The 20,821-nt window shown below is 42.1% G+C and overlaps 2 protein-coding genes across 2 annotated transcripts; both read left to right on the top strand.

Moving 5' to 3' along the window:
- Positions 1–246: 246 nt before the first annotated feature.
- LOC146398333 (olfactory receptor 1A1-like) lies at positions 247–4,802 on the top strand. Its single transcript, XM_084983141.1, has one exon. It carries the CDS (start codon positions 1,039–1,041, stop codon positions 2,002–2,004), a length of 966 nt encoding a protein of 321 aa, XP_084839267.1. The 5' UTR covers positions 247–1,038; the 3' UTR covers positions 2,005–4,802.
- Positions 4,803–14,476: 9,674 nt separating this feature from the next.
- LOC100738057 (olfactory receptor 1A1-like) lies at positions 14,477–15,415 on the top strand. Its single transcript, XM_084983140.1, has one exon. The coding sequence runs from the start codon at positions 14,477–14,479 to the stop codon at positions 15,413–15,415; it is 939 nt and encodes a 312-aa protein (XP_084839266.1).
- The last annotated feature ends 5,406 nt before the right edge of the window (positions 15,416–20,821 follow it).

Genomic DNA, 20,821 nt, shown 5'->3' with positions numbered 1-20,821 from the left:
CCACATATACATATAAGGAATAATATTTCAAAATAATCCCTCTCAAAGAGATAATAAATAAACACGATATCGTTCTCCTCCTCACAAAAGGTTGTAATCTACTTAGATTGGATGTGCAGGGTGTGAGGTTTGGTCAGATATGTTTGCATGATGACGAATGAGGAAATGTAGGAAAAAGAGATCAAGTCAACAGACATAGACCTTAGATTCTACTAGGCAGAAAGTGAAGCCACAGTGAAATTGGGTGAGAAACTGTAGGAGATATTGTTTCTAATATAAGGTGAGATCAAAGAGAAAAATATCATGATTATACATATTTCAGAGTTGGGAATGTGGATGAAACCTATCAAAAGTGACTGTTTACCTAAAAAATGAGATACCCAGCAAGTAAACTCACTGTTATCATTTTGCTATAACCCAACCTCAGTGGTCTCTATAACTGGCAATCTTCTGACACCAGGCTGGACAACTGTTAACATTCTGGACTCTGGGTTCATTCTGAGTTTTGTCCGTGGAACAATTCTAATTATCCAGGGTGTTCCTCTTACTAACTATCCTTGCACTGGAGTTTTTCTCAAAGACTCCAAACTACTGTCCTTTCCTTTTCATATTTAATAAGATTAGCATGTGATTCGAGCTTCTCTGTGAAGTTCTAAGGTCCTTGAGAGTAGACGTTGCCATATTTGAATAAATGAATGAATACATTGTACTTTCCCATACTTATGACTTTGTGTCAAGGTCTAACAAAGCTTCTAGTGTGTCAAATATAGACTTTAACTATTTGTAAAATAATTATACCCTAGGTGTCTGGGGGATGGTGCTAGGGTTGGGTAGGATGGGCACCTATGATTCAAGATTGTTCACTTCTTAGAAAGAGTGTCTAGAGCTAACTGTTGATTATTCCCCATGACCTATAGGAGCTTTGAGCCCAAATGTATTGCCTACCTCAGGATTTAGTAAACCCCGGATTGACATAGCAACGACAGGAATGAAAAATGGTGGCTTAAGAAGATCATTCTACACAGTACTGCACTACTCATGCTGGATTCCTCTCCCCTTCCTGCTCAAAGATCCATGGGAGAAGGCAACCAGTCCTCCAACCTGGATTTCATCCTCCTGGGAGTTAGTGGTCAGAAGGAACAGGAAAACCTCTTCTTCACCCTCCTCCTATTCATTTACCCCATCACACTGATGGGAAACCTGCTCATCATCCTGGCCATTCACTGTGACGTTCGCCTTCACAACCCCATGTATTTTCTCCTGGTCAGCCTCTCCTTTGTCGACATCTTCTTCTCCTCTGTAACCATCCCAAAGGCTCTCGCCAACCATCTCTTAGGTACCAAAGCCATCTCCTTTGGGGAATGCCTAACACAGATGTATTTCATGCTGGCCTTGGTGAACACAGATAGCTACATCCTGGCTGCTATGGCATATGATCGTGCCGTGGCCATCACCCACCCACTTCATTACACAACAGTCATGAGCCCACGGGCTTGTGTCCTCTTAGTTGTTGGGTCTTGGGTGATGGGAAATGCCAATGCTGTCCCCCACACTCTGCTCACGGCTCGTCTGTCCTTCTGTGCAAACAAGGAAGTGGCCAACTTCTACTGTGACCTCGCCTCTTTGCTCAAGCTGTCCTGTTCCGACATCCACTTCAATGTGAAGATGATGTACCTAGGGGCTAGTGTTTTCTCCGTGCCATTACTATGCATCGTCATCTCCTATGTTCAGGTCTTTTCCACGGTCTTACGTGTTCCTTCCACCAAGGGTGTGCGCAAAGCCTTCTCCACCTGTGGGTCCCACCTCACAGTTGTTTCTCTGTATTATGGGACAGTCATGGGCATGTACTTCCGCCCTCTGACGAGTCACAGCCCAAAGGATGCAATGATAACTGTGATGTACACTGCCGTGACCCCGATGGTAAATCCTTTCATCTACAGTCTGAGGAATAGAGACATGAAGGCTGCTCTGGGGAAACTCTTTAGCAAGAGAATCTCCTCATGACCAATGTGAGGTCATATTAGAGACTGCAGGTTCCAATTAGGATACCATCAATATCGAGCCCTAATGTCCTCCCCCTCCAAGAAGCCACCTTATTATTTACAGCCATGAAATTCCCCTTCTCAGAAATCTTGTGAATTGGATGCAAACAACTCATGCAGCACAATATACAAAAAAAAATTTTTTTTAATAGGCAGAAGACCTAAAGAGACATTTCTCTAAAGAACTCATATGGATGGCAAAAACAAACAAACAAACAAACAAACACATGAAAAGATATTCAACATCACTAATTGTTAGAGAAATGCAAATCAAAACTACTATAAGGTACCACCTTACATCACCAGAATGGTCATCTTCAAAAATTCTACAAACAATACATGCTGGAGAGAGTGTGGAGAAAAGGGAACCCTCCTTCACTATTTGCAGCAATGTAAATTGGTACAACAACTAGTTAAAAACACTGGGAAAGTTTCTCAAAACCTGAAAATAGAACTAGCATGTGATCCAGCAATCCCACTCCTTAGCATCTATCCAGAGAAAACCATAATTGGAAAAGACATATCCACTCCTATGTTCATTGCAGCACTATTTACAAGAGTTGGGGCATGGAAGCAACCCAAATAGTCATTGACGAGAGGAATGGATAGAGATGTGGTACCCGCATGTAATGGAATATTTCTTAGCCATTAAACAGGGTGGAACCATGCCATTGGCAACAAGATGGATGGACCTAGAGCTTATCATACTAAGTGAAGTTAGTCAGTGAAAGAGAAACATCACAGGAAATCACTTAGAGGTGGACTCTTAAAAAGGATGCAAATGAACTTACTTGTAGACCAGAAACAGACTCACAGATTTTAAAGACAAATTTACTGTTACCAAAGGGGACAGGTGGGGTGGGGGCGGCGGGTGGACTGGGGGTTTGGGATTGGCATGTGCACACTGTGGTATATGGAATGACTGGCCAACAGGGACCTGCTACATAGCACAGGGAACTCTGCCCAATATTCTGGGACAATCTATATGGGGAACGAACCTGAAAAGGAATGGATGTGGGTATATGTATAACTGGATCACTTTGTTGTACAGCAGAAATTATCGCAATGTGGTAAATCAACTATACATCAAGACAACTTGAAAACATGGTGCAGCGGAAACAAATATGACTAGGAATGATGAGGTTGCAGGTTCTATCCCTGGCCTCGCTCAGTGGGTTAAGGATCCTGCACGTCCATGAGCTGTGGTGTAGGTCGCAGAGGCAGGTTGGGTCTAGGACTGTGGTGTAGGCCAGCAGCTACAGCTCTGATTGGACACCTAGCCTGGGAACCTCCAAATGCTGCAGGTGTGCGGACCTAAAAAAAAAAAAAAAAGAAACAGACAAAAAAATAAAAAATAGATAAATCACGAAAAATAAACCTTATGAGTTAGAAGACATTCTATTATCAATTCATACACAACACTCTCCCTCTGGCAAAGTGGCAGCAAAGTTGTTGGGTTCCTGTCCCAACTACACTGCTGACGGGCAGAGTCAAGCTGAGAATGTCTGAGCCATGGATTTTACATTTACATAATGGAAAGAAAACTGTCTGCTTTGTTGCTGTCAGAAAGGGTGAGGATCATCGTACTTCGTACTTTGAAGTCTATAAATCACTACCTGAATGTCAACTTGGGGGATTATTATATCGCCCCTACTTTGCTTGCAAACCTTGAGGGCAAGAGTTGTCCTAACGCTCCACTCGACTTCTACCAATGCTGGTCATTGAGGTGCAATCAATAAGTATTGGTGAAGGGAGAAGGAGTGAATGTAAGTGAATAAATGTGATCTGATAATGATGAGACGTGAACAGACTTGATTTCATTTCCCACCCATCCCACACCCGGTATGTTACAAGTCATTTTGGAACCATTCAGGAAACAGAAATTTTAACGAAGATACACAGATACATAGGTGTACACTGAAAGTGGCTTAGAAGATAAAAGATAAACGATGGAGTTCCTGTTGTGGCTCAGTGGTAACACTTGACTAGTATCCATGAGGACACAGGTTCAACCCCTGTGGTGTAAGCCAGCAGCTCCAGCTCCAGGTTGAACCCCTAGCCTGGGAACTTCCATATGCCATGAGTTCAGCCCTAATAAGACCAAAAAAAAAAAAAAAGATGAATGCTGCTGTAACTGAACCATTTTTAACTGCAAAAAGAAGTTACTTTCACTAGGACTGGAGGAACGAAAGGGAAACGTGGTGTTACCAGAACCTAGGAATTCAGAAGAGGGATGACCACACATCTGAAGCTCAGATGTCTGAGAGGAGCTGCCAAGATGCTTCTACTTGGTCCCCACATACTTAAATGATGCAAACAGTCATTCTTCGGGGGCTTTGGATGCTCAACAATTCTGCCTATTTTTTTTTTTTTTTTGGTTGATGTTATTTTTAGGAATCTTTCCTATTGGACATGGAAACACAAATGTATCCCAGATGTAGTTGTAGGCATGGGTCCTCCTGGAAGCCCTTTTTGTATTATCAGTAGAATGTCCTAATTGAGTTCAGTCACTTCACCCAGGAAAGAAATCCTTCTTTTTTTTTTTTTTGGCTAATTTTCCTGAATGTCCTAGAGAGTTATGCTACAATTTGGTTGATCTTATCATAATAATATTAGCTGAAAATGTGTAAATTCTCAAAGATTATTATTGATAACTTTTTCATAAGATTATAAACAACCACAAACAACCACAAAATACTTGTTGAGGAACAGAAATAGATGCGACAAAAGTACAATTAAAAAAAAAAAAGCACGACAAAAAAAAAGCAAGAGAAAGGTGAACATAGGATTCAGGACAAGAGGATATTGAAGAAGAAAGACTCAAGGGGATGGAAATGGGGTACCATGTATTTGATATGGATTATCCCCAAAGTCCTAATTTTCAGGTTGGGTGGTGGATCAATGGGAACCTACAACATTTTCCCTTATGAATAGATAAATAGTGATGACAGGTTGGCACACAGGTAGATATCTATCGGTAAAAATAAGGAGCTCTTTATGAAGCAGCAACACGTGTTTTGCTTTAATGAAGGATTGGACAGAGACACCAGTAAGAGACAGAGGGGATTGGTGAGACCAGGAGTTTAATTAGGTACATCAGAAAAATATAGCAAGGGAGTGAGTGAAAATAAAGACAAAGAGATTCGGTGTAAAGGAATGTGGACGTACAAACAATAGAATGTAGTAATTTTTATGATAATAAATGACACCTTTATTGATGATAACGGAGAAGAGAGTAATTTACGAAGAGTAGTTCCATCTTGGGCAGATTTTAAAAGTTCCCATGGCACATTCTCATGGAAGAGAGTATTTAACCATAAGGATATGAAACTTGGCAGCAAAATTAACAGAGCATGAATCAGAGTGGAGGTGATAAGTAAAGTTTGGAGAAGATGAAATCATCCAAGAACGTCTGTCGAATGACTAAATTTTGGGAAAGGGGGCCAGAGTGGAGAATGAGGATTCTGGTAAGGGATGGGAGGAACCTGGCAATACTGACTTGACGTCCCTGTGAGTCAAGCTATGTGTCTCTCTCGGTGTTCTATCCACCAAAGCACACAGCACAGTGTGTTTTTACTGTACTCTCATAACACTGTGGAGTGGGCAGGCAAACACTTGTTTCGGAAAAAAATGGAACGATGGCCCACACAAGGAAGAAAGTCCTGAGCACTAGAAAGGAGGTTCCAAATGTGCCACACAGTTTCAGAGAAAGTCGGTATTTCATTACATATCAAATACGCATGTGTGTACTTCACGTGCTTTTACTGCATCACATTCATTACGATCGCTTTTAATGTTCAAAAGAGCCCTGAAGAACAGACAATAGTAACCCTCTTTTCCAGATGAGAAAATAAACTCTCCAAAATGTGAAGTCACATATTTCACATGCTTCAATCGAAAGAGGCACGTGAGGATTTGAGCTCAGTTCTCTTCATGCCCAACGCATTCCCCTCACCTGACAGGAGATATCAGCACACAGGAGATATAAAATAACAGACAGACAGCTAGGTAAACTGGAATTGTGAACTAGCAGAAGACATGGCTAGACTTTTTACAAACAGTGAGGGCACTCCACTGCTGGTAATAGGTGAGCTATGGGACAGAGGTGGGAAACATGGGCTCACATAGACGATATTGAACTTTGAAGGAGGAAGGAGACGTGATCTTTCCTTTCATTGCCCAGTCTCATCACTATCATTCAGTCCAAGATCCAAGAAGCCCTGGTCACTGAAGAGAATTCCAATTCCAAAAGGAAAAAAATGATAGTAACAAATCACAGCTCTCTTGCTCCATTTATGCCTCTGGTTTCCCAGGAAGTCATGAAAATTGTTCAGTGATGTGGCATTGGGCCACAGGTTTGGGGAAAATAGGAGCAGAGAGAGTATTTCTTCTCTAAAATGGTGCTCTCCCAGGAGGACGTGGTCCAAGGGGGCAGCAGAGGAAGATTCTTCCAGCTCTGAAAATTGAGACTTAGCATTAACGTGCTAGAAAAGGAAAGTCTAACTTTCACTCTAACCTTTGTTGACATAAAACAAATAGACCCCCAGTTATTTCTCCAGGAAATAAAAGGGAAGCAGGCTATTCAGGATCAACAACGAATTATGATTCTGAGTCTGCAAACTCGTTAAGCCACAGTGCAGATGCCCCAGGCAGCAGAAAGAGGAGAACAATTTTAAAGAATGGGCGAGGGGAGTTAAGAGAGCTATAGGAAACAAACAGTCCTTTGGAGGAAGTAAGATTTCAGTGGTGGCATCTCATTGGCTGAGCTGTGACTATCTCTCATTGGCTGAGCCTTTGCCAGGTACCAGGAGAAAGTCTGCTTGCTGGGCTCTGCTATTGCAGTGGGGTGACAGGGATACCCCTTCTGGCCTCTTGATGCTGTCTTAATTGAGGGTTTTGTGTATTAATTTCTACACCTTCCTAGGTAGAATTCTAGGGAAAGAGGAAATAGAATTATTTTTACTTTCCGCAGTTAACACCAGAAAGACTTCCCTGCATGCTGTAATCGAGATGAAGCGCTTGAGTGTACCCCAGGCTTTGAAGCTCCCGAGGGCTGGGCCCACTTTGTGCGGAATCAGATAGGGGCCCACATTCCAACAAAGAGGCAATTATGGGTCAGCCCAGACCTTGGACCCTGGAGATGTACTCTGGGAAGCTTTCATCCCCCTTTCCTTCTAGAGAAGAATTCTGAGAATAATTACTCTTGAGAACCATCGTGTTTCCACAGGGCATAGCTGGAGCAGCATGTACTGAGTGTCAACAATTACTCTGACTATGCTCTGAATGAAGTCCTGGGGGAGTCATGTTTCAAGAGACTGCATACCTTGGGGAATAATTCCAAATGTTCGCTTTGCCATGACCACCTCGCTTCCTTAAAGAGGGAACTAGAATCCTCATCTTCAGGCCCCATCCAGGCAGCTCTTTCCACCCCTTCTGCTCCACAGTTGGGAAACTTTGGGCTTTTCTTTCCAAACTATCCCAAGCCTACGACCTTTCAGCAGGAACGGAGAATCCGTTCTCCCAAACTACTGCTGGCATTTTCTCCAGCACACCTACTTCCCAAGAGGCATTTTAACATGCACTAGACCAGCTGATTATAAACGTCCCCTTGTGGAAGAGGCCAGAAGGTCACAGGACCAAGTTCCTTTTTGATAGCATCTGAGCCACCTCCCCAGGTAGGGGCTTTGGGTACCGGAGAAGAGACTGTGACAGTGACATCAAGAGAGAAATAACCAGCAACTGCACTGCACACATTACCCCCTTTAACCGCCACAAGACCTCAAGAGGTAAGCAGAATCACTACATGCTTTTATCAGATGGAAAACAATAATTAACTGAATTGCTTAAAGTCAGAAGGAGTGGCAAAACTGGACTCAAAACCTTGGCTTCAGAACCCAAGTTCTCAAGATCTGATGGAATACAGTCTCTCTCCCTCTCTCTCTCTCCCTCTCTCTCTCTCTCTCTCTCTCTCCCCTCTCTCTCTCTCTCTCTCTCTCTCTCTCTCTCTCTCTCTCTCTCTCTCACACACTCACACACACACACACACACACACACACACACACACACACACACACAGATAGAGGGAGAGAGAGAGAGATCCTTCCCTTCTGATAATTGTTCTCCTTGGGCTTTGTCTGAAAAACAAGAGGATGAGGAAGGGATAATTCTCATTTGGTTTTCTCAATCCTGAGCTGTCCACCTTCAAAAGAAATATTGGTTGGGAGTTCCCATTGTGGCTCAGTGGTTAACAAACCCGACCAATATCCATGAGGATGCGGGTTCGATCCCTGGCTTTACTCAGTGGGTTAAGGATCTGGTGTTGCCGTGAGCTGTGGAGTAGGTTGCAGATGTGGCTGGGCTCCTGCGTTGCTGTGACTGTGGAGTAGGCTGGCAGCTGTATCTCTGATTCGACCCCTAGCCTGGGATCCTCCATATGCAATGGGTACAGCTCAAAAAGGAGAAAAAGAAAGAAGAAGAAGAAAGAAAAAAAGACATATTGTTTGACTGGGCACATTAGCAGTCACACAAGTGCATTATTTAAGAAAGGGGCTAAGGACAATCCTCCCTCACCTCCACAGTCAATGGTGCAAGCTAAGAGGCTCCTTCAGGAAATTATGCTCTTTCATTGGCAAGGCACTGATGAGCTGACCTGTGGGAGGGTCTCAAAGCACTCAGAGGATATCTTTTTGGTATGTTTGCTGACTCAGATGACAAGGGGAGACATGTGGCCTCCCTTGTCTTCAGCAACATCACACTCAGGTGACGGCTGTCTCAGAGCACTGCCACGTCCCACGAAAGTGGGTTTTAGTGGCCAGCATTTCCTAGGACTCTGGTTTAACTCAGCAAACTCAAGACTCTTACTCTGCCCCCAGCATTCATGCTGACGCCCCTCCCGGCTCCTCTCCTTGGGGGCACATGGTTCTTCAGCTCTTTCTCAGGGTTTTTGCAGAAATCACTTCTTCCCATGATGACACTTGACATCCAGCACTGAGGGTCTCCAACCTCAGCCCCTATGCTCAGAAACCTCTCTTCTCTCGTCTCCTGTTTCTTTGGTTCCTGCATTGATTATACCTACCACTTCTTTCCTGGTGTTATTCTTACACTAATTACTTATCTTTTTCTTTCCTTGTGGTTGTTCTCGCACCAGATTAGCATTCAGAACGTTGCCTTATGGATCAGCCATTTAATATACATGCTCAGATAGCTATGCTTATATTAAACGAAAGGTTCCATGTCTGCATTATCAGCAAAGGTTAGTTCTGCTCAGATCCACTCTACCACCTTCGTACCAAAGGAAGGACAAATTACTGTTGGTCAAAACCCACCACCAAATAACCCACAACCTCCTTTCCTGAGTGAATTCCTCCTATTCCCCTGCCTGTATCCTCAGCTTCTGATAAAGGTAAATGACACATTTCTGCCTGGAGTTACCCTCCATTTTCTCAACAATCTGTCCTTGAGTTTTCCCTCCGTGATAAGGAACTTGCACTTCATCTTTTAGGTGATGGCTAGACAAGGAGTAAATTTAGAGAGACAGACACAATCACATTTGCATTTTATAAATACAGTTTGGGGTCCAGTAAGCAGACATCTCTACAAGTAAGTCTAGATGAGCATTGTATTTGGCCTCTGGATCCCCCTTCCTGGTGTAAATAGCTTCCTTTTTTTTTTTTTAACCTCTTCACAAGGAACACTCTCTTTATCTCCTGCATTCAGTGAAAAATGTACCTGCGTCATCCAACTCCATGGCCACTCTCTAGACCAAATATCACTCCACATGTGAAATATTAATTTTAAAGTAAATTTGCTTATGATAGTACTAAAACATCAGAATGACAAAGAGCGTAACATAACAAAACTCATCATCTAGATTTTAAAAATATAAGATTTGGTCAAATTAGCTCCACACATTTTTAAAAGAAATAAATATTACAGATGCATTCGAAAATACATTTTTTTTCCATCCAAAATTACATTTTTCTCCCTCACATTCCAGAGATAACTGCAATCTCTTGGGTGGACAGTATATTCCCATTTAGGATATATATTTTCACTACATATGCGTGTGTTGTATTTTTATGTGTTAAAGTGTGTATATATTGTGTGATGTGGACTATATCTTCCAGTAACTTGCTTTGTTCCATTCTATTTTTAAAAATGTGTCTATATGAATTCGCTCGCTTTCACTATATGAATTCAGTTAGTCTTTACTGCTGTACAGAATTCATTAACAAGAAATGGGCACAATTTACTTAACCATTTCTCTGTACGGAGGCCATTTCTAAGTTTCCTATATGATAACACTCATCCTTGAACACATATGTCGGAGTTTCTCTAGGGTCTCATCTAGAGGTGGAATTGCTGGATCACGGGTGTATGAAGTCCAACTCTTCCAGAGATGGGCTAATTTTTCCTGAAATGGCAATACTAATTCTTTCATTTCTTCCCAACTCTTAAAATTATCAGACTCTTATACTTGTATACACTCTGAATGAACAATTTAAATTGATTTTTAATTTAGTCAAATTATCTTTTTTGTTTGTTTGTTTATTGACCACATCACCTTCCCCTTCTGTGACTTGCCTGTTCTCATCTTTGCCCGTGATTTCCTACTATATTTTTGGTTCCTTTCTTCCTAGATTATAGGACTCGTGCATATTCCAAATACTAATCCTTTACTGATATATGTGGAGCAAATAACTTGTTCAATCCATGATCTGTCTTGCCCCCTCTTTTGGGTTGTGTTTTCATACAAATGCTTTGGTTTGAAGGTAATTAAATTTTACAGTATTGTCTCATGTTTTGTGTTCAGTTTAAGAAATCAAGTCCTACCTACATATTATAAACACGTTTTCTCTTTTTTCTTCTACAATTTTGAAGTTTTGTTCCTTCAGTGAATTCTCTAGATACTATTTTTCAGTATTATTTTTATAAATGGGTATCCGGTTATCCCACAACTCTCTGCTAAATATACAGTCCATCCTTTTCCTGCTCATATCTAAACCACCCTGTGTCATACAGCAGTTTCTCATAAATGCTGGGTCTGTGCTGAGCTCCCTAGTCTGTTACATAGTCTATTTTTCAGTCCTTCTAACAGTATAACTGTACTGTTTGTATTATCAGAGTAAATCATGTTTATATCTGATGAGGTAATTCCATTCTCATTCCTTCTTGTCTGAAATTGATTTAGCAATTCTTGGATCCTCATTCCTCTACACAAATTTTAGGATAGGTTTGGTATATCCTATGTGGAAAGGAAAACTGTGGTGTTTTCATTGGATTGCACCAAATCCACAGATTAACTGGAGAACTGACATTTTTACCACATCAGGTTTTCCTGTTAACAGTGCTTATCTCCACATTACTTTAGGTATTTTTTTCTTTCATTAAATAAAATTTTGTAATATTTGACACCACCTTTTTTTTATTATTTTTTTTTGTCTTTTTGTCTTTTCTAGGGCCACTCCCGCAGCATATGGAGGTTCCCAGGCAAGGGGTCGAATCAGAGCTGTAGCTGCCAAGCCTATGCCAGAGCCACAGCAACACAGGATCCGAGCCACGTCTGCAACCCACACCACAGCTCATGGCAACGCCGGATCCTTAACCCACTGAGCAAGGCCAGGGATTGAACCCACAACCTCATGGTTCTTAGTCGGATTCGTTAACCACTGAGCCATGACTGGAACTCCTATTTGACACCACTCCTGAAGTGCTTTTCTTAGAATTATTCTGAGAATCTAAAATTTCTCTTCCTACTATGGATAGGGATTTTTTGAAATTATAATTTCTAATTCAGTCTTACTGAAGTACTGGAACAGGATTGATTATTATTATTATTATTTTTGACTTTTCGCCATTTCTTGGGCCGCTCCTGCAGCATATGGAGGTTCCCAGGCTAGGGGTCGAATTGCAGCTATAGCCGCTGGCCTTCGCCAGAGCCACAGCAGCACAGGATCTGAGCCACGTCTGTGACCTACACCACAGCTCACGGCAATGCCAGATTATCAACCCACTGAGCAAGGGCAGGGATTGAACCTGCAACCTCATGGTTCCCAGTCAGATTCGTCAACCACTGCACCACCACGGGAACTCCAGGATTGATTATTTTTAATATTGATTTATATATAGCTAACTTCCTGAAATGAATTAGTTTATCCATGTATTCCCTTACATTTTCATTGTAGACAACCATAATTTCTGTGCATTTGCTCCATTTTGCTCTTTGCTTTCTACTTCTTACATGACAAAGAAAAAATGTTTATAGTGCTCTGTTGAACAGGGCAACCCTTCAAGTGATTTTTGCAGGGGGCTTAAGGGCATTTCAAGGAAGTGAGACAATTAAATTCCTTTGGGTGCAAAGGTGCAAAAGCACATTACACTTGGGGGAAAGTTAGTTCGATCTGCATCCCAAGTCCTCCCATATCATTCATATATACAATGAGAGACAATGAGAATTGATGATGGAATGAATTAGAGATTGAATTCATTGCTGAGTAGCAGTTCTTTAGAAAAATGTGAATTACTTGGACCTAATGGACTACAATAACAAATGGATAAAAAAATGTGTAAGGGGAATTCCCATCATGGCTCAGCAGAAATGGATCTGACCGGCATCCATGAGGATGCAGGTTCGATCCCTGGCCTTGCCTATTGGGTTAAGGATCCAGATTTGCTGTGAGCTGTGGTGTAGGTAGCAGACATGGCTCTGATCCTATGCTGCTGCGGCATAGGCTGGCAGCTGTAGCTCCAATCCAACCCCTAGCCTGGGCACCTCCATATGCCACAGGTGTAGCCCTAAAAAGACAATAACAACAAATAATGTGTCATGGTTTAAAAGAATAAAAGCTTATTTCTCTCCTATGTGGCAATTCCAGTAGGTGTCTTCTTGTGAGCCGTGGCTCTCCTGGATGTAGAGAACTAAAGACACAGGCTCATTCCACCCTGTGACCCCCACCATCCATTCAGCCTCCTGGCCATTTTAATTCAGCTGACACGAGGGCAAAGAGAGTATGGAGCAAGCCCAGAACCGGAACACACAGGTAAACTGGCTAGAACTCAATTACATGTCCACAACGTAGAGGCCAGGAAATAGAGTCTAGCTGAGTGCCCAACAAGCAAACCCAGTAGACTCGGGTGAGCAGCTAGCAGTCTCTCCAACACTTAGCAAGGCCATGAAGTGCAAGATACCAAAGAGGAGGGAACCAGGAGTCTAGCCGGTAAGGCAGCATTTCAATATTTCAGAGAGAAAATGATGGTGGTCAAAACTACAGCACTGAGACAGAAAGTGGAAAAGCTGAGATAGATACAAATTATTTTAAATGAAGAAATCAAGAAGACAGGATGGAGAAGGGAAGGATGAGAGTGCCTGAGAGCACCCCACATGTGGGAAGCCCACATGGTAAACCTGGATATAATTCAAGAAATACTGAGTGCAAGCTGATTGGTACACAAAATGAACAGTACTTCACAAGAGCCTCTCTGCAGGAGATGAAAATCAACAAGGTATAGTTTCCTCTTGAAAAAACCTGCCAACTATTTAGGTTGGGTGTGCAGTGGATGGGGTTCGGTTGGGCATGTAAGAGTGTGACAAATGTGCAATGAGAGGAACGAGAGGTTACATCGACAGATGTAGACCTGACTAAGCAGCAGCTGAAGACATTATAGAACCGAATGACTCCTTCGAGGAAATAATGAGGCCAAGGAAGGGAAAAACCAAAGAGAAAAGCATTCTACTTACATACACCAAAGGGTTTAGAAAAGACACATAGTAAAAATACACTTTGAAAACAGGAGACTTGGGGAGGAATGTGACTAGGCTTGCTTTGCTACAATCCATTCCCAGTTTTCTCTCGGATTTATAATCGTATAACACCAGTGTAGACACCTAATACTTCTGGGATCAGTCAGTAGAACAACCGAATTCTCCAGGATGCTCCATGTATAACACATTTTTGTAATGAAATGCCTTCCTCAAATACTCCAAAATGCTGCTTTTTCCCTATAATGCATAAAAAAAATTAGTGCGAGAACCTGGTTTCTTCATAGCAGAGACTATGTCATAGATGTTAAATAAATGAATACACAAACTGTATTTTTGACATGTTCGTGGTTTTGGCATGAGGCCTAACAACGTATCTAACACTTGCAAATTTAAATTTAATTATCTGTTAAATACTAAAATCCAAGGTGTCTGGCCTCTGGAGGATGGGCACTTCTGATTCACAATGACCACGTCGTAGACATGGGTAAATGGCTTTCTGACAGTGAGTCCAACTGATGAACAGAGATGCTTTTCCACCAGTATTAGCTGTCTTTGGATGCAGCATGTCCAAGTATAAACACAGATGACCTAATGTGGTGAATACAGAAGGTGTTAGACACAGTGCGTCCCTAATAATTCTGGATTCTTCTCCTCCCTTCTTCACAAAGGAGCGATGATGGAAGAAAATCAATCCTCTGCCCTGGATTTCATCCTGCTGGGAGTCAGTGGTCATCAGGAACAGGAAACCCTCTTCCTCATCCTCTTCCTGTTCATGTACCCCATCACAGTGATTGGAAATCTGCTCATCATCCTGGCCATCTGCTGCAACAGTCGCCTTCACAACCCCATGTATCTTCTCCTGGCCAACCTCTCCTTTGTCGACATCTTCTTATCCTCTGTAACCATCCCTAAGACACTGGTTAATTATCTCTTGCACAGCAAGGCCATCTCCTTTGGGGGATGCCTAACACAGATGTATTTCATGATTGCCTTGGCTAACACGGATAGCTACATCCTGGCTGCTATGGCATATGATCGTGCCATGGCCATCACCCGCCCACTTCATTACACAACAATCATGAGCCCACGGGCTTGTGTCCTGTTAGTTGTTGGGTCGTGGGTGGTTGGAAATGCCAATGCTGTCCCCCACACTCTGCTCACGGCTCGTCTGTCCTTTTGTGCAAACAAGGAAGTGGCCAACTTCTACTGCGATGCTGTCCCTTTGGTCAAGCTGTCCTGTTCTGACACCCACTTCAACGTGAAGATGATGTACGTGGGGGTTGGTGTTTTCTCCGTGCCATTACTATGTATCATCATCTCCTATGTTCGGGTCTTTTCCGCAGTCTTACGAGTTCCATCCACCAAGGGTGTGCGCAAAGCCTTCTCCACCTGTGGGTCCCACCTCACAGTTGTTTCCCTGTATTATGGGACGGTCATGGGCATGTACTTCCGCCCCCTGACGAGTTACAGCCTCAAGGATGCAGTGATGACTGTGATGTACACGGCCGTGACCCCGATGTTAAATCCCTTTATCTACACTCTGAGAAATGGGGACATGAAGGCTGCTCTGGGGAAACTCTGCAGCAAGAGAATCTCCTTAAAACCAATGTGAAGTCATCCATTGGAGGCTACAGTCCCCAATTAGGATGCGCTTGGAAATGCACCCCCAATGTCATCTCCCTCCAAAAAGCTGCCTTCGCAATTTCCAGAGAGAAATTCCTCTTCTCAGAAATCTTATAACAACTATGAGTCATGTTAGTGAAATTACCACTTTGCACACATTGTTTTGTTTTGGCAGGAATATGGGGTTCATCGCCCAGCTAAGCAAGTGACTGTTACAAGAAAGCTGAGAAAGACTGAAGCTCAGCTTCTACACCCACATAGTAAAGATAATACCTGCTCTGCTAGTGTCATAAGGATCACAGTGGTTCAGGCTATTAAAGCTAGAAATCACTACTCAAATGTCATTTTTACTTGACGCCTATGTTTAAAATGGCATGCCTCTTAAGTCAGGAGCTGTCCTAACATGTTACCGTACCTTTCACAGTCGTGGTCAAATAAAGTGCACCCAATGAATACTGGTGGAAAGCAAAATGAAGATAGGAAAATATTAGTCTCTAAACTGTAATAGATCATGACTATGCATAATCATACTGGATATGACAACTATTATATACCTGGAATGTCAATAAGGACCTACTCCAGAAACAGACAGTACAACAGGTATGCTGAAATCAAGAAGATTTAACATAGGGAATTAGAGATATAGGTATATCCCCCAAGAGAAAAGGGGGAAATAAAAGGTGAAAAAAGATTCTGAGATAACCCAGAGACTAAAGACTTCAGAAAGAAGTTACATCCTCTCAACTAGGGGAACAAAAGGCAAAAGGAGGTGTTACCTGAACACTGGAGCTCAGAGGAGGGATGACCACATATTTGATGCTTAGATCTCTGGGAGAGCTGTCAGATCACTGGCATTGGTCTTCACCTAGTAAGACTACCCACATTCTCATTCCTGAGGAGTCTCACTAGTGTTGCCTTTTTAAAAAATTGCTGTGCTCTCTACTCATCTCTGGTACGGGCAGGGAAATACTAAGTTCACCCCAGACATAGTCAGACATAGTCTTCCTTGCCCTCATGGTGTAGCTGAAACACAATGTCCTTGCTAATTAAAATCTCTCACTCCAGCTGGGAAAGAATTCCCTTTTTCTGAGAGGGCCACAGAGACGTGCTACAATGTGGCTGACCATTAGCAACATAACATTAACTATGAACACCATGTGATACCATTTACACGTGGAATCTACAATAGGGCACAAATGAGCCTGTTTACAAAACAGAAACAGACTCACAGACATGGAGAACAGACTTGTGGTTGCCCAGGGGGAAGGGGGAGGGAGTGCGATGGATGGGGAGCTTGGGGTAGGTAGATGCAAATTTTTACATTTAGGATGGATAATCAACGAGATCCTACACTACAGTGCAAGGAACTCTATCCAAGTTCCTGGGATAGAATATGATGGAAAATAGTACAGAAGAAGAATGTATATATGTATGTATGACCAGGTAACTATGCTGTATAGAAGAAATTGGCATAACACTGTAAATCAACTATACTTTACTAAACACACACACACACACACACACACACACACAAACACACACTACTAACTATAGCCAGTAAGAGGCAGAGTCTGGGATGAAGCCCAACCAGAGCTTTCAGTCTTCACCATGAAGAACCTCCACTAGAGCAGGGGCTAAGTCCTAGCATAATGACCATTAATCCGGGCTGTTTTGAAGGTGCACATACATGAGGTGGACTAGATCAAGGTCCTTTTCTTCTCTAGGAATCTAACACATTCAGAGACTTACGATCAAAACACTAGAAAAAATAAAGTGTAACTTCCACCAAAACTTTCCCCAAGACAAATCACAGACCAAAGATAAAATAGAATTCGTCTCCTTCTTTCGACACTGAACACTATACAGGCTTCATCATAGCCTAGAATAAAGACCAGGAGCTCAATTTTACCACAGTTCTTATAGCCCAAGGGTTGGCTTCAGTTGCTGCTGAAGCAAAGGACAGGGGCCCACATTCCAGCAAAGAGGCCAGAATAGTCAGCCTAGGGCTTGGACCCTGGACACACCCTCTCTGGGAAATGCTGTGGACCATTCTTCCTTCTAGAAAAGATCTCTGAGGGCAGTTTCTCTTGAGAAAATCTCTATCCCCTCAGGGCACAGCATCGGAGTCTCTAGTGAGTCTCAGCAAGCACATGTTTCAAGAGACTTTATAACCTGGTGAATAAGCCACCGTTTCCTCTATCCTGTGACCCATTCTGCTTCCTTGAGAAGAACGCAGGAGTCCTCGTCTTCAGGCCCCATCCAGCTCAGCTCCTTCTGCCCCTTCTGCTCCACAATTGGAAAATTCGGAGCTCCTCTTACCAAACCATCCCTGTCCTGTCTCTTCTGCCGCAGGAACACAGGACCGGAGACCCACGCTCCGGGACTACTACTGGCACCTTCTCCAGCATGCCTGCCCCCCCCAAAAGAATGCTAACAGGTGCTAGACCTGCTGGTGGTAGCATCTGAGCTGACTCCCCAGGTAGGAGCTTGGATGCTGGAGAAGAGACTCTTATGACAGCGACATCAAGGGGCAGACAGCCAGTAACGACCCTATAGGCATTACCTTCCTTGACCCTCACAACACCCAAGAGGTAAGTTATTTTGTGAGATTAAAAATAATGGTGGATTGAACGGCCTACAGTCACACAGAGAGGTGGTAAAACAAGGACTAAAACCTTGGCCTGACTCCAGAACCCAGGATCTCAAGATTGGATGATGGACAAAACAGAATGGGGGTGGGGGGAGAGAGAGAGAGACTCTCCATCTGACGAGGGGACAGTGGTTATTCTTATTCTTGGGCCCTTATCCATGAAAATAGGATGAAGAAGGGGTAGTTTTGATTTAGTGTTAAGAGTTCTCAGCTCCATACTTCCTGAAATAATATTGTGTGTGTGTATGTGTGTGTGCGTGGCACATGTGCTCACATAAGCTTGTTGTCTTTTTTTTTTTTCCTGTCTTTTTGCCTTTTCTAGGGCCGCACCTGCAGCATATGGAAGTTCCCAGGCTAGGGGTCTAAGCAGAGCTATAGCCGCTGGCCTATGCCAGAGCCACAGCAACGAGGGATCCAAGCCGCGTCTGCCACCTACACCACCGCTCACGGCAGTGCCAGATCCTTAACCCACTGAGTAAGGCCAGGGACCGAACCCACAACCTCATGCTTCCTAGTCAGATTTGTTAACCACTGCGCCACGACGGGAACTCCTTGGAACTCCTATTTTTAATACTTCTGTCCTTTAACTAGCATTAAGTGGTTACCACACCACTACATTACAGAATTAGAGTACTCTGAATCTGACTCTATGCTTTAGTAAAATTATTAGACATTTCAAATAAAAAAAGAAGCCTCTGGCAACCAGCTGCTCCTCCCCTATCCAAAAAGTCAAGGAACTGATAAGCGGAAAAAAATCAGTTGGCATCAATAGGACAGCAACATTTAATGCCATAAGGGAATAAAAGAGCATCCCACGAAACTCAAAGATATATAGGGACTTCAAGGATTTTATGCCAGCCAATCTGTACTTTGGATATAAGGGCTATGAGCAGAGTTTAAAACATAAGGAAACTCCAGAATGTTGCTCCCATCAGCCCTTCTGTGGAAACTATGATAATATGAGTTTGGGATAATCAAGAAAGGGTTGAAGTTACATCAACAAAAAGACTAGAAAAAAAATACACACACACACACACATATATACACATATACCAGAATATGTGGCTAAAGGTGACAAAATATTACATAAATTAATATCTCTAATAACATGGAAATAACTCACCAAGAAATGGAAGAAGGAAAAAAATAGAAGGTATAATAAGTTTCCGATTTTCTTTGAGGAACTGTTCCGAGAAAATAAATATAATATAAGCAGATCTATCAAGTAGACGTTTAAGTTTATTCAAGAGAATAAAGAAAAACTAAAAGATAATACTATTAATAAAACAGTATTGGATGGTGGAAAACGAGAATAAATGTGACAAGGTAACGTTACTGTTGTTTACACTAAGGGGCAAAGATATGGTCTAAAGGGAGGAAACACGGGGGATATGTTATATTCGGGTAGTAGCATAATGAAAAACATTCCACGGTGAGAGGGAAAGACAGGAAACAGACTACATGCTAAAGGACATAAAATAATATGACAGGTAAAATCATACGGCAGACCTACTTGAATAAAAGAGCTCAATGCACCTTTTAAAAGAAAACCTCTAACTTGACTCATCAAGCAAAACCCAATTCTACTCTGTATATAGGAGAAACAGCTAAAGTAAAGCAATTCAGACAAAATGAAAGTGGTGGGCAAAAGCTGGGGGCTAATGTAAAAAAAGAATGTGATCTTGTTCTCAAACAAGGCAGAAATCAGGACCAAAACCATTAAACTGTATCCAGATTACTTTAGAATAATAAAGCCTACATTCACAATGAAATCATGAAAAGTATAGTATCTAAGCACTAAATACAACAGCAGATATTTTCTTGAAGTGGAAACTATAGAAGATACAAGAAATACAAACTCTTTAATAAAAAGAGACAAAAACCTTCTCTAAAGTCTAAGGCAGAGCAAGTGGTTAAAAAGTAAGTAAGTACAGCAGAAATTATCACAACAGTGTACATCAACTACACTTCAATAAAACTTTTAAAAAATGAAAAACAGGAAAAAGTAAATAAGGATAGATACTTCCAAACAAAATAATAAGACATGTGAATATATGTATGTGTATACACACACACACACACATCACCGTGTTCCAATAATAGTAATAAACACACGTCACTTTCAAGCTCCTATAGAACATATAGGGAAGAAAAGACACCATATGAAGCCACAAAGAAAATTTCAATAAATGACAAAAAGCAGCCATAATTCAACTAATGACCTCTGAAAAGGAGGCAATAAAAGCAGAACAATCTCAGGGAAAAAATGGCCTTTCAACCGGGAAATAGCTGAAATATCTCTACCAAATAACTCTAGGGTCCAAAGAAGAACTAAAAACCCAAATTTCGGAATGCTTCGAAAATAATAATAATAATGCTACATGTCAGGAACTATAGCATATTGCTAAATAAGAATCAAAAGCTTTTCTTTTCCACAGAAAAGAAAATCATGAACTTGGAGAGCAGGCCTGTGGTTGCCAAGGGGGACGGGGAGGGAGTGGGATGGACCGGGAATCTGGGGTTAATAGATGCAAACTATTGCCTTGGGAGTGGATAAGCCATGAGATCCCGCTGTAGAGCACTGGGAACTATAGTCACTCATGATGGAGCATGATAATGTGAGAAAATAGAATGTACACATGTATGTGTGACCAGGTCACCTTTCTGTACGGTAGAAAACTGACAGAACACTGTAAACCGGCTATGACAAAAAAATTAAAAATCATTTTCAAAAAGACTCAGAAA

Source organism: Sus scrofa, chromosome 12 (genome assembly GCF_054392235.1).
Source record: "Sus scrofa isolate SSC_HxYL_T2T_F1_AM1 chromosome 12, Sscrofa_HxYL_maternal_Yorkshire_Landrace_v2.0, whole genome shotgun sequence".
NCBI classification, from domain to species: Eukaryota; Metazoa; Chordata; class Mammalia; order Artiodactyla; family Suidae; genus Sus; species Sus scrofa.
The sequence above is the reverse complement of the archived record's forward strand: the minus strand, read 5'-3'. Positions and strand labels throughout refer to the sequence as shown.